This window comes from Pituophis catenifer, unplaced genomic scaffold (genome assembly GCF_029215685.1).
Source record: "Pituophis catenifer annectens isolate HBS135680 unplaced genomic scaffold, rPitCat1.0.hap2 SCAF_10, whole genome shotgun sequence".
In the NCBI taxonomy this organism is placed as follows: Eukaryota; Metazoa; Chordata; class Lepidosauria; order Squamata; family Colubridae; genus Pituophis; species Pituophis catenifer.
This window is the reverse complement of record NW_027256890.1, coordinates 1,320,993-1,338,448: the sequence shown is the minus strand read 5'-3', so window position 1 is coordinate 1,338,448 and position 17,456 is coordinate 1,320,993. Positions and strand designations below refer to the sequence as shown.

Below are 17,456 nucleotides of genomic sequence, written 5' to 3'. Positions count from 1 at the left end.
CTTTTCGCTTTGTGTTTTTGAAATGTTTAAATGAAGGTAGCTTTTTAAAAAACCCAGCAGCGCTTTTGTTTAAATTTTTTATTTCCATAATTTAAACAAACACTAGAAAAAGTGAATTTGAAACTAAAAAATAAAATAAAATACAGGAATAAACAAAAACCATGTGATAATGGCACAGAACAGCCACCAGTACAGAAGTGTGCAAATTCCCATTTGGTTTGGATTACGAGAAGGCTAACCAGGCGGTCTTCCTTTCAAGCTGCTCCCAATGACAGCCCGCAAGAGGCTCGGGGGGGGGGGGGCGGTCTGACCGGGCTCAGAAACCATCTGTTGGAGCTTAAGAGCTGCTCTTGGCCCCATGATGACACCTGCATGAAGAGTGGAAACCCCCCCCCCCCCATTTCTCCCAGATAGGCACAGCCCTTTCCCAATTAGATTTTAGGAAATATTACAGTCTTTCCCCCCCCTCCCCCCCCCAAAAAAAAAGCTTAATCACATCCTTGGTTGCCTCCGCATTTTCCTGAGAAGAGATTTCTTTCAAGTGCTCTTAGTAGAATCTTTTTCATGATTGTACTGAAAATCGGGTGAGAATTGGGTCCTCGCCTGGGGAGAATGCTGCTTGAAGGCAGGCTGCCTTTTGCAGGCCTGGTCTGAGGGCCTTTCAGCAGAAGCAGCCCCCCCACCTCTGGCCCCCTCCGAGGTGGAGCTTCCTTGGTGGACCATAGATCCCACCCTGTCACTTCAGTGGCCGTATTTTCTTCTGCAGGGGTCTCCAGCCCTGGCGACTTTAAGACTTGTGGACTTCAACTCCCAGAATTCCTCAGCCAGCTATGCTGGGAGTTGAAGTCCACCAGCTTAAAGTCGCCACGGTTGGAGAGCCCTGTTCTTTGGACAGCTGCAGCAAAACCACACTGAGAATCCTTGTCTTCACATCAATGTAATTGATAAAACACCGAGAAAAGGGATGAAGCACGCCAACGGCCAGTTTAAGGTTGCCAGAAGAAGAGGAATGCCAAGTAGTCGCCTGCCCGGCTGCAGTCAGAGCAGCAGCAGTTCCACCTCTGAGCCACCACATTGGCATCTGTACTGGCGTGTCATGTCATAAAATCCCACTATGGGACAAAAGGATACGTCTAATAAATGATTCCGCTCAGCCCACCCAAAATGTGGAGATTACAGACAATCGGGCATCTTCTACAATGATCCAAAGTACGAAGGGAGACTCTCCGGTGTCACCAATTTGCATGCAGCAGCAAACACATAATGACCCAGTCAGACGGGAAACCAGCTCTGGCTCTCAACTATTAAAAAGTGTTCCCGTTCTCTTTTTCTCAGTGGGAAAACAATGTGGAGCAGAAATGCTACATTTCTACTTCCAGGCACACGTGTGGCAAGGCCCCTCTACTTCTCCGTTTTTAAGGCCCTCTGTCATCTACAAGGCCAATTTCATCGTTTTGCCTGTTCAGGTATGGAATGCAAGCTCAAGGAAGAGTCCACCATTTTCATCCCTGTCTGGCATACCCTCATTTGCCCCCAGAGTCCACTCCACAGGTGATATGAAGCGTCCACATGAGCCTGAAGGTACCAAAAGTGCAAATTTTAGATGAGAGAGAGGAAGCAAAAGGCAAACCCTTTGAACGATTCAGCCATTAAACCTGGCCCAAATTACAGGCACTATAGACAGCAAACAGCTGTTGATCATCATGTAAAATTTTCATTTAAGATAAATGTTTAAATCTCCCAAGCACCCCTAAGGAAAAGTACAAGTCTAACATTTCTTCCGTGTGGCTTCTTACAGCTGCTACTTTCACCAGGATCCAGTAACACGCTGCTACTCATGCTCCCAACCACCTTCTTATGCTGCATTTGTACAATTCACTCCATTTGGGACCCAAACAAGTCACAATCAGGAAATGGGAATCAAGGAGAGGTGTTGAGCGATAGTCGAGGTGGTAGAAGGAACACACACACACAAAAATGAAGGATTGTTGAGGTCTCATTGCATTCTGGCGTCACATCACAATTAAAATTTCCTACAAGTTCGCTAGCCCTAATTCCAAGACATAAGAGAGAGGAAGCCTGCAGAACAGACTGATGAAGGCGGAAGAGAGCAAAGCCACTTCCTAGGGTTCCTGCGTCTCTAATGAACCTCTGTGCTGGGTCCCCATGCAGCAAAACAAACCAAGTGCCATAACTAGGTATGTCTGCCACAGAACACAATTTGGATGCCACACACAGCTTCTCTTCTTTGAGCAAAACATGCTTGCTGATGGACACAGTGGGCCCTGCTGCAACTAAGGAGATTTGCTAGAAACAAACAAAACAAAACTAAAAAAAACCAAACCAAACCAAACCTTAAAAATCCTTCATCCTGGCTGCCACATTACTAGGGTTCAAGAACAAGAAGAGCAGCAGAGGCAAACCCACGGCTAACTTCGGGAAGCCTTTACAATCCTAAGGTCTCTGAAGGTGCTGTAGCCTTTGTTTAGCCTTTTTTATTAAAAAAAAAATAAAAACCAACCCCACAGATGTAAATTCCTTGTGACAATGGAGGCTAAAGACAGGGCTGTTTCATAAGGTTAACAGAAATTAATTATTCTCCTCCAACATGTAGGAAAATATCACTATATGGTTCAGTCAGGTAGGTTGGTCCAACCTTGGGAAAACAAGATTCCCTTTCCAGGCACACCAGATCATTGAAGCGCCACAAGCTCTTCCGGCAGATCGACCCAAACTCAACTACCCGATGAAGCTTGTTCCTGTGTCTCCTCCTTGGCAAAGAAGGTCTCAAGGTCGGTCAGTTTCTGAATGAGGAGGACGTCAAGTTCCCTTCCTTCGATGGCCGCCTTCTGCGCCCGAGTGTAGCCGCCCATCACCCGGACTCTGCTGCGAGCTCTCCTCTTTCGGGGAATGGTGAAGTCCTGGAACTCCAAAATCCGTTTCCTCTTCTGCTGGCTGATAGAGATTAAAGACCCATTTTTCTCTTTTGGCTCTTCAAAAATGGTTTCCAGGCACCTGAAAAAACCCAAAAGGGGTGAACTTTGGGCATCATCATTATAATCTGAGCAGGGGCCCAAAGCCCTTTCACACAATTAGCAACCGGGCTCAAAGCCACAGAGCACAACCATGTATAACCCGTTGCAACTATGGAGCAGATGTAGAAGGGAGACCCACTCAAGCCATTTTCCCACAACTTTCTTTGTGCAAATCACCAAATCCCCCATTCCAATGCTATGCTGTCTACAGGCTCCTGCTAGGTAACCAACCTGGTTGCCGGGGGAGATTTGTAATTCTGATTGGTATAGATTTCCTCCAAGCTGAATTCGGTCTTCTTTAACCTGGAAGGCAAAAGGAGGCAGCAACTCACCACCAACTCATCTTGTTAACTAATAACATCACATCTCAAGAACCGTTACCATTCTTTATGGTAGCTGCTCTTTTATGGTAACCTCTCTACTTCAGAGAGGAGAAGACTTTCAGCTATGTACGAAAGCTGCTTTATCATAGCTGGGTGAAGCAAAACACCTCAGGCAGGGAAGGCTTCAAATGGCTGCAAATGTTAGCAGCGTCATCATCTCAGCTGCAGACCTATCTATAGGCTCCAGAGCTGTTTTTGAAGTATTTAAATAAGCAAATACACATAAAACACCACTTTTTCTGCTGGCACCGAACCCTTCCGGTAGGATGGCTGCTCCACCTATTGCTCCCAAGCATCATGCTGAAGATATCGGCACACAATCACAGGATCCCTTGGACCAACAACTCCTGTTAATGGAAGGGGACATCTGTGGCAAGAGAGCCTTTAGCCAGCCGTGAGGAAATCACCAGGAGGCACTGAGGATGGTCATTCATGCCCTTGTCGTCTCTCGGTTACACTATCACCACGTGCTGTTCGTGTGTCCTCCAGCTACAGCTGGTATGGAAGATGGTGCCCATTTGCTGATGGGAGCACACTGATTAAGCTAAACGACACCAGAGTGTTGTCGGAGCCCAGATCCAATTCAAGGTGCTGCCAGTTTCTCATACAGCTTGGCCCCTTGTTACTTCTGGGGCTGTCTTTTCCAGAGAGAACCAGGACTGGACTCAGGAGCCCAGAACCGCCTGCCCGCCTCAGTGCACCCTTTGCAGTTTGGCCACGTGATTCGGGCCATTTGCATCCAGAGGTTTCTTGGGAAAGATCTTCCTAAGGGAACCAATACATCTTATGAGCAAGATTAAATAAGGCTACGTCTTAAATCTTTTATAGTATTTTTATATACATCGTTTTTAGAGTTGTGAAAAATAGTGGCGTACTTTTATTATTTTATTGCTTCAGTTTTATGATTGTTTTACCTAATTGGTCTGAGTGCTACTTGCGTGAACCATCCAGAGGTGCTTCAGATTGGCAGCCAAATCAATAACAGATGCAAATGGGGCCAAGGAACTCAATGCCTCTACAGAAGAGAGATCTGCTTCCTGCTCAGCTTCTGATACAGAGGGCCCCCCTCCCTGGAGCTCTGCAGAGTCACCAGAGGGGCTGCTGCCCGGGATGTTGGGAGCCGTACTGGAAGGCTGCCCTTCTTTCTGCCACAGAGCTCCTCCGGAATGGTTCCACCTGCAAACTCCATGGCCTTCTGCTACTCCTAGTTCTTCTGTCTGGATACATCCCATGTGGGTGGGGGGGGGGGGGGAGGAAGGCATTTACATCATAGCTCAGGAAGAGAAGCAGAAAGTCTACTGCAGCCCCTCTGTCTTCTTATCCAGTACTGTGACTGGCTGTGAGAATAACCTTGAGGAAGGGCTGCAGACTGAGTCTTTCTCGTTCTCATGAGGATGAAGGCAAGAGACGTGGGGGGGGGGAGGCAGGTGCTTCCACAGTTGTAAGAGTCTGTTACTGCAACCCTATAATAAGTTTCAGTATTCATATTTTCAATATCCACCTCTGGTCTATTTTGAAGGGCTGACCGTATGCTGATCCCCCAACCCAGAGAATGATCTGGGTTTTTCTCAACCGGTGGGCACCTCTCGGCCGCTTTCACAGAAGTAACTTTCCTAACACCCTCCCCATCCCCGGAAGGCTCTTCGGTTAGGCATGCCGATCCTCCCTAATCCTGGGCAGCTCCTAGGACTTCACAGGTGCCAAGCAAGTAGGCAGATGAAGGCAACAGTCTTACCTCTTTGGTCTGGGAAGCCCCATGGGGGTGAGGTTAGGGTCTGGCTTAGGAATCGTCTTCCGAATGCGGATCTGAGACACTTTCTTTGGCCTGTTCTCCGACTCATCCTTGGGGGGGAAAGAGAGATGTACATTTTCAGCATTAGTCCAGATGGGCCTCTCCCCATCTGTCCCTCTGGTCCATGTGAAGGATGATCTCGGCTTCTCCTCCCTCAAGTCCTTGAATGTCTGAGCCGCCAGAACAGGACAGCTCCCTTCCGTGGCTTTCCCAAGCCTTACGCTGAACCCCACACTGGCTCTTCCAGGGACCCTTAGATGGGGCTAAGAGATGAGGAGATCCTGGAGCTGATGCTCACTGAGAGTAACCCCCATCTCCATTCCCTTCAGCCCCAGCAGGCTTTCCTTATCACATGTTTATTTCCACCCTGGGTAACTTACTCTACCAACAAAAATATGGTCTCTGTGCAGCAATGAAAAGCACCCGAGTTAGTACGAGGTCTTGTCTCCACTGCACCACTTACTTTTTCAAGCTGAGCTCCAGTCTTAGGCGATGCCGGGACAGAAGCTTCGTCTCCATCTCCAGATCCAAGAGCTGGAAAGCCTAAAGGAGGGTCAGCCGGTTCGGGAGCTTGGCAAGATGTTGGCAACAGCACAGACAAGATGGATTCCAACCTAGGAAAGGGGCAAAGGAAAGGAAAGATGGCTGAGCCCAGGAATCTTTGGAGCTGTTACACCGTGACAGTCAAGTCAACCATCCATGGCAAGCAAAGTTAGATGGTAAGAAACGGAGGGTGTGTCAAACCGGGAAGTCAGGAAAGCTAGGCGGTTCAAATAAATATAAAGGTTTATTGCAAGTTTAAGCTCTCTGCAAGAATCTGAACTAACAGTCAAAGCAAATTAGATAAGAGACAAGAGTTGATGGAATTCAAGGTGGGCTGGACTCTCGTGGGTGTGAAGAGACTCCAAACTGATAACACTCAGCCTGGTCATCTTCCACATCGGGGCTGGTGGAGCCCTGAGCAACTTAAAAGGACAAAGTAGGTTGCAAAATGAACCTCCCCCCCTCCCCCACCCCCGTTGACCTGAATAAACAAAGGCAGATACTGTGGGGACCTTCATTAACCAAAAGAGAAACCACCTTTCAGTAGAATACTTAAAGCAGGAGGGTTCTCCAATCAATACTCAACTGTGAGCGAAGAAGCTTCCCCTCCCCCCCCCACAAAGCCCCCCAGCCTCCATGCCTTCCTGAAGGCTCAGCTGCCAAGGCTCCCCAGCTGTCTCTGCACACGGGGGTGGGGGGGGGGCACACAATGCAACCCTGGGGGTGTTTTTTGACCTTTCCATTTACTTCTGTTTTACAGGGAGTCCTCGATTTGCAACTATTTGTTTAGTGACCATTCAAGCTACAACGGCCCTGAAAAAAGTGACTTATGGCCAGTTTTCACTCTTACAACCGTTGCAACATCTCCACAGTCATGTGACCAACACTCGGATGCTTGGCAACTGACTCTCACTTAACAACCATGTTCATTTAACAACGGTAGCAAGAAAGGATGTAAAATGGGGCAAAACCCAGTTAACAATTGTCTTGCTTAGCAAGGGAAATTTGGGGCTGATCTTAAGTTGAGGACTACCTGTATTATGTAAACTGCCCAGAGACACTTAGGTAAGACGGGTAGAGTAGAAATAAGACATAAATTCTAAAAGGGGAGCCAGGCTGAAGATGATGGATGAAGGGGGAGCTCAAGGCAAATCGAACAGAATTGCTCTCTTTTGTATCTAAGGAGGTTTTGGGTGGGGGGAAAGGAGGAGCGCACTGACCTCACGTCGTTCTTCACAGCCCTGGAAGTGTCACTTGGCAGGCCGGGCACCAGGGGAGGCAAACTTAGGCTGGTTTAAAGTGGAGGAAAAATCACAGAAAACAAACAGAAAATTAGAACATAACACAGAATGAGACATTATTCACTGAATCTATATTCTAAGGAAGAATTAGAATTAGAGCTTTCCCGGCCTGTTTGTCTAGGCCAGAGGTTTTCAAATTTGGCCACTTTTAACATTTGTGGACTTCAATTCCCAGAATTCCCCAGCCAGCATGCGCTGACTGGGGAATTCTGGGATTTGAAGTCCATAAGTCTTAAAGTGGCCAAATTTGGAGACTGCTGGTCTAGGAAGCAGAAGTTGCGCCGAAGGCAAAAATGGACACCTGAACTGGGTGGGAGGAAGCTCCCTCTGGCAGCAGCCCAGCTCCAAATGGCTTCCTAAGACAAGGGAAAGCTTATCCCTGCCACCACCCAGCCCTCCGTTGGGCTGCCATCCTCCCTCCCACTCTGCCGGCACCTCTGAAATGGGCAGGAAAGGCCAGCCTCGAGGAGGGCATTCCTAGCAGGAGCTGGACCGAAGCAAGGAGCTTCAACCATGCAAATTCATTTGTTGAGCACAAAGGGCAAGGGATTCTGCCTGGACACGCGCTGGAGAGACTGACCGAGTTTTGAGCTTCCACTCCAGGAGGCCTTCAGATGGACCAAGAGCAAGTCCAATTGCAGGCTGCAAGCGGTGAACGTTTGGCCGGGGTGGGGGTGGGTGGGGGTGGGAGGCCTGATGAGCAATGCGGGGGCAACCCTTCCTGCCTCCCATCTCCAAGCCTTGGGGCCAAGGGCTCTTCCCTGGGCAGGCTTTCATCAAACCTTCAGCTGGAACCAGCGCAGGGCTTTGTGGAAAGGCCATTCAGAAGCCATCTTTGCTTTTGCAAAAACAGAAGCTTGATTCTACGTGAGAGAGGATTAAAAGGCGGAAGCCCCACCTTGACCCGAGATTGAAACCTCACGCAGGGGCAGGAGGCTAAAACATATGAAGAACGGTTGCAGGAATTGGATGGGTCTGGTCTACTGCAAAGATGGATGGGGGCACGTTCCTGGAAACATCAGGGCATGGCTCAGTTTGCTAAATAGTTGGGATGCTGGCATAGATGCCGCACCATTTCTCCCAGCAAATTGAGGGGTGGGTGTGTGCTAATTAGCCCCTCTGATCTCACATTTCTGAGATGGCCGATTTTACTGCCCTTTGGGGTGACATGATAGCAGTGTTCCAATATTTGAGGGGCTGCCGCAAAGACAAGGGAGTCACCCTATTCACCAAGGCACCTGAAGGCAGGACAAGAAGCAATGGGTGGAAACTAACCAAGGAGAGAAGCAACCTGGAATTAAGGAGAAACTTCCCAACAGTGAGGACAATTAACCAGTGGAACAGCTGGCCACCAGAGGTTGTGGGTGCTTCATCACTGGAGGTTTTTAAGAAGAGACGGGTGAAGTCACTTGTCTGAAAGGGTCCAGGGTCTCCTGCTTGAGCAGGGGGGTTGGACTAGAAGACTTCCGAGGTCCCTTCCTGCTCTTGTTATTCAGTGAAGCACTTGGCGCTAGCCCAGAAACTAACAAAGCTTGCAGAATTACAGAAAATCCAGTGGAAGAGACCTGGGAGTCAAGACGCCTGCTTGCACCTGCCTCCTTCCTAACTCCACTTGTTCAAACATCATACAGTTAGTCCTCAAGTTATGACCACAAAGGAGCCTACATAATGGTAATAATGCAAGGGTCACCCACATGACTGACCACCTACGGGAAGCTCGCCTTCTGAAAGGTTCTTACATTTCAGCCACCCAACGAAGAGCAAGCGGCCTCTTTGTCTTTGTCTTTTAGGTGGTTTGGGAAGTTTCACTCCAAAGCAGCAATTATAAATAAAGAAGCCAATCTCCTCCTTGGGTTTGGAACGTCACTTAAGTTTTGTTTAGCCAAGAGAAAGGATTTTGTTTGCATGGAAGCTCCACAAATGGTGCCCTGGGACACTTTTAAAAAGCCCAACAGCCTTATTGGCTTAGGCAAAATGTGTTGCCTTGGGTTGGTTATCCAGCAATTTCCTTTGCAAATTTTCCTGACTTGAGCTCTAGATTAGGGATGTCCAACCTTGGCAACTTTAAGACCTGTGGACTTCAACTTCCAGAATTCCCCACCAGCTATGCTACGCTGGTTGGGGAATTTTGGGAATTGAAGTCCACAGGTTTTAAAGTCACCAAGGCTGGACACCCTCGCCTTAGATCAGGGGTGTCAAACTTGCGGCCCGCATGCATCATGGGCTGCCCACCCCCACCCCCCGTTTAGCGAAGGGGGAAAAAGTCATGATACGTCACGTGACGACAATGTGACGCCACAAGTTTGACATCCCTGCCTGATAAACAGTGATCTTCATGTGGGGAGAAGCAGCAATTGGGTAACTTCTAAATAATTTTTCCCATTAGGTTTAGTACTACTTAACCTGTTTTATCATTTTTATTGCTTTTTTTCCTGTTATCACCTGTCCAGCAGAAACAGTTTTGAGTTTGTTAACTCATATTTACACCTCTGTGATTACTTGCAAAGGGAGAAAAGAAACTGAATTTTTACAGAATGCACATCCAGCCTAGAAATCAAACCACCCAACTGTCCTCCATAAATCAATCTCCCCATCTTGCTAAATTGAGCCAGGGGAAGAGAGGGCCTGGGGGAACGTTCCTCCCTGCCAGCCTTCTCTGCTGCCTGCCTAATGCCACTTTTAAGGCAAGGGGAGCCCAAAGGCTGACTCACCAAACCTCTCCTCCCTCAGAATCCGGGGCTCTGCACCAGCTTCCAAACAGGAGTGAGGTCATTCACTTTTCTGCAGCCTATCTCCTGGCCCCTGGTGTGCCGTGTGTGGCTGTGAGGACGTGAAGCTGAGGTTACTGTCTGCCTTTGTAAACGGCAGCTACAGCCAGGCAGAAACACTTCCCAAGGCTAAGCTCAGCCCATCCCTTTGCCCAAAGAGCAGTAAAATCAACCATCTCAGAAATCTGAGATCAGAGGGGCCAATTAACACGCACACACCCTTCAATTTGTTGGGGGAAATAGTGCGGCATCTATGCCAGCATCCTAAGTCTTTAGCAAACTGAGCCATGCCCTGATGTTTTCAGGAACGTGCCCACATCCCTAGGGAGCCTCATCCCATCCAGACTCTTAACCCATAAAAGGGACAGATAGCAGAGAGAGTGTGGGAGTCCTAGGAGACCGGAAGGAAGCAGGAGGCAACACCTGGGCATTTACAACCATTATAGGCAGGCAAGAGGGCTGTCATTCAACTGCCAGGACCAGGTGCTCCAGGAAGCAGCCCATTGTGGTACGATTCTGGACCCAGACTGAGGACCCAGATTGTTGGGGGCAAGAGGCTGACTCTGTAGACTGCTTAGAGGGCTGTCAAGCACTGTGAAGCGGGATATAAGTCTAAGGGCTATTGCTATTCTGTCTGGGCTTAGAGTTCAGCTCTAAGAGCAGAGCCTGGCTTGGAGTTCGCCAGGGATCACAAAAAGAACCAGCACACTGAGACGGTTCCTGATCCCAACAAGTATAAGAACTTTTGGAGGGAGTTGGAGGCCCCTTTCCGAAGTTTAAGACTTTGACCAGTTGTAAGGGCTAAGAACCAGCGATTTATTTATGTGGGTACATCTACTTGTAAATCCTAGCACTGTGGAGTTAACCCCAAGCAAAAGCTTATGCAAGGTGTTTGCTACAGTAAAGTATTGGGTACATACTTCTCTGTTGTGGAGTGTCCTTGGACAACAAACAACCCTCATAGTGGCTGGGAGGGAGAGAAGCAGAGTTAGTGGGATCTCCCTGAACAAGCGGATTTACCCAACATGCCTAAGATCTCCCACCCAAGAGAGAGAAAGAGAGCACCATACATACAGGCTGATTCCCAGGAGGAGGACAGGCATTTACCTGCTTCTGTGGCTCAGGCCGGCCGTGGCAGGGAGGGCTGCTTGTCCTTTGCTGGAACTGGAATGCAGAGCAGTGGATTCGGAGAGATGGGTGGACGGTCCATGCTGGCTCCAGATGAACTGGATGCTGCCCAGCAAAGAGGGCAAGGAAGGGAAGAGGTCGGCCGACACGGAAGTGCAACACTGGAACCCCTTTAAGCCCTGAGCAAACTGCAGCTGGCTCAGCCGCTGGACTGCTGGGATTCGACTGCTGGGGTGTCGTCTTCTCCTCGTCCAAGCACGGTAGCAGCCGGGGGAAAACAAAGCTAAGGCTGTAGAGAGGCCGGGGGTCGGGCAGCCCGTACTGAGAGCAATGGCCTCTCCCTCCTTGGAGGCCGATGCAGAACCGGGCTCAGCGTCTTTCTGGATTGCCCCCGTGATATCTGGGCATCTCTGAGGCAGAAGGAAAGAGAGGCTCCACGCAGAGGGCTGCTGAAGTTGTGGACGCCCCAGAGCAAATCTGGGGATGAGGCTTGGGGACCCAGTCTTGGGGAGCTTCCTGGTGGGGCCAATGTCCATTTGGTGAGGGAAAGACACTGGGAAAACTGGAGTCCTGAACCCGCAGGAACTGTCGCTGCTCAGCTCAAAGAAGCACAGGATTGTCGACTCAATGGAATAAACGGGCAGAGCCTGGGAGCCCTCCATCTTGAAGCAGCAGCTGCTGAACCATGGGGGAGAGCGCAACTTTAAACTGACGAAGGAGAAGATTTCCAGCAGCCTCCTCCTCCTCCTAAGCGGGCTCCACTTGGCAGCTGAAGAAAGCAGCACCCTGCGAGGCGGGAAGGGCTGGCATAGGGGGGGCAGCAATTTCTCAGCTAACCAGGACAGCCTCGTCAACAAGGCGGCATCTTTGGGCTGCCCGGTGAGCCAGAAGGAGGCCAGAGTGCTGCTCCGGTGGCCTTGCTGCTTTGCTGGGGGGTCCCAAAGGATGGCTTGCGGGGCTGCCGGCTCAGTGGCTAATTGTGCAGAATAAACAAGCTGCCCCTTTTCCCCAGGGAACGTCTCAGAGGGGCCCTTGGATGCCAGAGGTTTTGGTGCCCTTCGCCGGTTTGGCATGCCAACTTTTATGCAGGCCACTTTCCCGAATGCTGGAAAAGGTCTTTGCAGGCGCAAATCCCCAAAGATGCCGGTGCTTCTGCTTTGACGGCAGCCAACAGCTCGAGCGAAGCTGCTGAAAGCTCCAATGGAGCTGGGCCACCGGTTAGCCTGCCGGCTACGGTTCCAGAAGTGACGATTCAGGCTTGCCGTCTCTCCCCACCTGCGGCCTCTCTTTTGCCTTTTTGATTCGCTTCGCGTGTGGAAAGGGGGTTCCTGCTGCCGCCTCTTCTGCCCGGCTCTTCCTAGAGATGCCAAAGTGGGCCGTGCAGCATTCTCATTGGAGACGTTGCCTGGAGGCTGTCCAGTTGCAGGGCTCCTTCCCACTTGGGGCTTGGCTTTTGGGGGTGGCAGCTGAGGCCCTGCTTCAGAATCTCCCCTCCCGATACGCTCAGCCACCATGTGCCCTTCCAGCCCTTTCTCTGAGCCTCCTGCCAGCTCCTGTCCGCTCTCAACCTTCAGCAAACGTCTTTCTTTCATACTGGGCCCTGTGGGGGAGCTTGCTAACCTCCCACCTTTTAGGCCAGAAGATGATGACACTGAGCTGCAGAGGGTTTCTGCTGCTTTCATTGAGGAAGAGAAAAGTTTCGCCTGTAGCGCACAACTCGGGCTCTCTACATGCCCCCAGGTCACCGATGGCTCTGGGGAATCTGTGGCTTTCCTGGAATCAGATTCTGAAATGCCTTCAGGTAAGCCAAGAGGAAGTCCTGGGTGTATCGTGGCCTTGAATGAAAATGTGACCTTCCCACCCCTGAAAGGAAGCATTACATTGTCCAGGAGGGCTTCTGAAGACTCCTTAGTGTCAGAAAGAATGCGAACTGGAAATCCTTCCGCCATCCTAGCTGTCCGGCCGGCCTCTCTTGGGCTGGCTTCCAAATCCTGTTTGGCTTCCAAGAACTGCTCTAAAGGATACAGGGATACAGGCGCTCCTCCGCTGGGACCCTTGAAATGCTGGCATGTCCTCTTGTGAGTTAGAGGGCAAGCTGCAGCCACATCTCGTCTGGGGGAGCTGCTCAGCCTTTCGCTTCCCAAACCGAAGGGCTGGCTGCAGCCATCAGCTTCTCTTTCAAGCAGGAGAGCCCCTCGGCAGTGCCGCTGGGCAGGAGGAGAGCCGTGAGCTTTCAAAGAACGGGACATTAATGCTGCCTCTTTTGGAAATAAGCACATTTTTTTATTCTGGGAGCCTAAGCCTGCAGATATCAAGCTTGGTATTTTTCTTTTTCTGTATGATTTTAAAAGTAGTCCTTTCATTTTTTCCTGACCTTTAATTTTGGCAGACGCTGTAGGGCCTGTTTGAAAAGGAGATGAAACCAATTTGCTGGCAGACAATAATCCATTTATAATATTGAACTCTGATAGACTTTTGTGGACTGATTCAGAGGCGAAATGGAGATCATCGGTCTTCGACTGAGCCCGATTTTTCACAAAATCATTCTGGTTCAGTAACTCAGAAGTAGACTCTGAGCATCTGAATAGTGTCCTGGGACTTTGTGATTCTAAAAAGTCTTCATTCAGTTGATTGCCAGTAAATTCTGACCCTGTATTATTATTGGATGATTCAACGATGATTTCTTGAAATGGACCTTGATGATATTCTGTTAAAAGTGCAGTAGCTGGTGGGGTTACTTTCAGTTCCATCTTTGAATGCAATGATTCATTTTTATTACACCGGACATATTTTATAGCCGAACTGATAACAGTTTGCAAATCATGATGACTTAGTTTCTTGTAGAAAATTAAGGAAGGCTGCTGGCATTCTAGAAACTCTGTCTTTGGTGAATCATTTTTCTGTTCAAACAAGGTGCAACAATCAAGGAAATAACATGGATAAAGAAATATTTTCATCTGATAAATGGGTTCCCTCTGCTGAGCTGAATGTTTAGTACATAAAGAGAAGCCTTTTTTATTTAAGTAAGAGAGGTGACATGCTGGGGAAGAGGGGTGAATCCGATATGGTTCTTCCTCTTCTAGGCACTGACCTTTCCTAAAAGTGGCTCTACAAAGAAGGAAAGTTTTGCTCAAGTCTCCATCAAATGCAAGATGAAAGAACAGTCTAGTATTGTTACGTACTGTTGCATTTCCTATTGTTTTCATTCCACCAGCATCAGCTCCAAAGGAAGCTTTGTGGACTCCTACTCTTCCATAGGGAGAGAAAATATTACTCTTCCTCTGCAGAATGCTTTTGGAATCACCAACAGCATCTCCACCATCAACACGCTGGTTATCAGCTTCTGCCTTTGGCAGATTAGAGCAAGGAACCTCCAGAGGATGAACAGAGCCCAAGGGGCTTCCAGCCCTATCCAAGGCCACCCAGTTACTTCTGTAGGGAGAGCAACTGAAACATTTCTGGAGAGAAAAGAATCTCACACTGGACTCCAAAAGGGCTGGGCTTATTCCCAAGCCGAAGGAGATTTGGGTGGCTGCCCCTCTTCTGCCTCTTTGTAGATTTTTGCAATCTAAGAAGAGATTTCTTGCCAGGGCGTAGATCTCCTCTGGAGCAGAAGAAAGATCATTCACGGTTCGGTCACTAAAGCGGAGTGCTTTTCTCCAGAAGGGTTCCATAGCAATCTCCCCATTTTCTGCCCCTCTCAGCACCCATCTGACCATCTCCCAGGCCCCTTCATTCATTACTGCCTGGAGTTTGCCAATGGCTTGGCTTGGAGCAAATGCTTCCTTGTGATGAAGCCAGGCACCGGTGCTTCGCATCACAATGACTCCCTCTGGAGACAGGCTGTCCATGGGCCCTCCATGACCTGAGCCTGGGTCAGCTTTCTGGGCAAATGGAGATGGGCCATGGAGCTGAGGGACTTTAAGGCTTTTTTCATCAGCACACACACTGATCTCTGTGACACGGAAAGAACTGGTAGCACACCGAGGCAGAGCTAAATCATAGAGCAGGAGGGCCGTCCTCAGATTGTCCTTAGGCTCCACTCGGAGGGGCAAGCCATTCCCCCCCAAGTTCAGCTGAGAAGCCAAGCAGCTGAGAAACGCAGAAGCAGACTTTATACTGCAACTGTTCTGAAAGAACCCAAAGTAATTTCTTTTCAACAAAAGAGCTCCATTTCCTTTTCCCAAAGTGATACATTTTTCATGGCTGAGAGAAGAACTTCTATCCTCTTGAACACTGCTGGCCTCTGAAGAGCTCACTCTTAGCTCATCTTCAAATGCTGCTTGGACAACATCACAAAGGGAGGAGCAGCCAATTTCGGAATGCCGGTCTTTTGGCCCCGTTAGCTGTTCATCTGGACTTAGAAATCTGCCGTGTTCTGAAGGAAAACGTTCTCCACCTCCTCTCCAGCAGCCGTGCACAGCAGATCCTTTCTGGATGTCAATTATTCCCTTATGCACAGGGCTAGAAAAAAGATCCACGCTGTCATCCCTCTTGTGCTCAACGTTGGACAGCTCTCCCCGAGGGCTCCCTGCCTGTAACGGAGCCTCAGCCATTTGCAGCTCAGAGGCTTCTCCCAGATCCTCCATCCTTCCACCGCTCGGACTGCTCTTTAAGCTTCCCTCTTGTACTTCACGGACAGCCTGAGAGAGATCCATGCGGTCACCCCAAGGTGTGCTGCCTTCAAAAGCCTGACCTGTGGTTTCAAGCCTCATGCCTGGTGGGCAAGCTTCCAAAGCCAGAGCAAGGCTGTGTTTACTGGGTGTGCCAAACGTTTCTTGCTGAACTGATGGACTGTTAAAAACGGCATTCATTTCTTGGCCTGAATTCTGAAACTTCTCTTCCCCAGCCTGTCTGGCAAAGGCTGGTTCTTCTTCTTCTTCAGACGAGGCAGGACTGAGAGGCTCTTGAGAGACGAAGCTGCCATTTCCTGAAACTGCAACTCCACCTGAGCACTGACTGGCCTCAAGCAGCACACCTGTCCTCGCTTGGGCCCTGGGCTCTCCCGTGTTACAAAACAGCCCAGTCCCCTCAGCCTTCATACCTGGAGCTTCTTTCGGGAGCCTGGATTGCTTTTCAGACACCACTTGCACTTTTGCTGGGCTTTCTTCTAGAAACACAAAAACAAAAGAAAAACAGGACTAAGATGGGGCCATTGTCTTTTAAAATAACCCTAATCCTGATCCTCACACTGCCCATATTACAGTAGAGACTCCTGTGCCTAATGCTCTGTCTCTCCGCGGTGCCCGTCCCCACACCCTCAAAGGAAGTTAAGTCCTCAACTTCCCCCACCGAAATCCTTCCTAAACACCCACAAACTTAAGGACTCGGTGTCCTCATCCACTCAGCAGGTGACCTGGAAGCAAAACCCGGAAAAAGGCCCCACTTGATACACTGGAGGAACTAAGTTATAATTTTCTGTCACTACCTGCCTGATTTCCACAGAGGATTATGGAAATATGCAGCTGGGTGTGTGTGTGTGTGTGGCGGCTCCGGTTCATGACAGCCAGGTCTTAATTTGACAATCTGAGTTCTGCACAGCAAGGTCCCCCCATGCAAGGCCTGTGACCAGCAGGACACCCTCTGCTCTGTGGACATGTCAGAACTCGAATCAGGTTCTAGAATTCAGCATGCGCTACTGCGGTGTTTATGATGAAAGCCAGAGGAAGCGCTTCAGATGTCACTGATTCAGGGCAGGAATATATGGAGGAACTCAGAGCTCATCCTGGCCAAACATGGAGGAGGAGTCTGGGAGCATCTTTTCCCATCAAAAGAGCTCAAAGCAGCCTCTTCACCGAGGCTTTGGTCAGGGAGGGAGACTCCGCACTGGCCATCCTTTAACTTTTCCTTTTGTTTTATTGTAATTATTTGGATTGTTTTGAGTTGCCTAGTTGAGAGTTGGGTGGTGAACAAGTTAATAAATTAGTATTATTGATTTTTCATTAATGCATGGTACACATTTTTAAAAAAACAATCCTAGAAGGGAACTCTACCTCTGCTGGTCAACTGGAGAAATTCATGGACAATGGACCCACCTTCCCCCCTCTGAGGGCAACGGAAGTTCTAGCAGAGGGCAGCTAGGCTAGGCGAAGGGGTGTCAAACTGGCAGCTCCCCCACCTTCCCCGTGAAGGAGGAAAACGTTGTGAAACGTCATGTGACGGCAACGTGACACCGCGTGTTTGACACCTGTGGGCTAGGCGAAGGGGAAAAAGATGGCCAGATCAGAAGGGGAAAACTATGCTAGCAACTTGACAGGCCCAATATAACTGACGAACCATTTTTATCCTTTTCAATAAAAAGAGGTCAAACACGTTTTTAGATAAGGATCTTGCTAGATGCTGGCTGGGGAATTCTGGGAGTTGAAGGCCACACATTTTAAAGCTGCTGAGGTCAAGAAATACTGCATGACATCACTTTGATGATACTCCCTCACTGGTCAAACTGAAACATCCCTGTTTAGGTACATTAGCAATGTAGTCCAAGGGCTTAACCCACTGGCAATACA

The 17,456-nt window shown here is 49.2% G+C and overlaps 1 protein-coding gene across 2 annotated transcripts; it reads right to left on the bottom strand.

Moving 5' to 3' along the window:
* Positions 1 to 63: 63 nt before the first annotated feature.
* On the bottom strand, positions 64 to 15,981 carry PRR14L (proline rich 14 like). Of its 2 annotated transcripts, XM_070951588.1 has the most exons (6): positions 10,930 to 15,981; positions 6,974 to 7,042; positions 5,674 to 5,824; positions 5,154 to 5,260; positions 3,267 to 3,338; positions 64 to 3,015 (listed from the first exon to the last, which is right to left on the bottom strand). In XM_070951588.1, the coding sequence occupies exons 1-6, from the start codon at positions 15,762 to 15,764 to the stop codon at positions 2,736 to 2,738; spliced, it is 5,514 nt and encodes a 1,837-aa protein (XP_070807689.1). In that variant the 5' UTR covers positions 15,765 to 15,981; the 3' UTR covers positions 64 to 2,735. The 2 variants fall into 2 exon arrangements, with proteins under 2 accessions (XP_070807689.1, XP_070807690.1); XM_070951589.1 differs by lacking the exons at positions 64 to 3,015; positions 3,267 to 3,338; positions 5,154 to 5,260; positions 5,674 to 5,824 and adding an exon at positions 10,743 to 10,789 and having other exon boundaries at positions 6,975 to 7,042.
* Between the last annotated feature and the right edge of the window lie 1,475 nt (positions 15,982 to 17,456).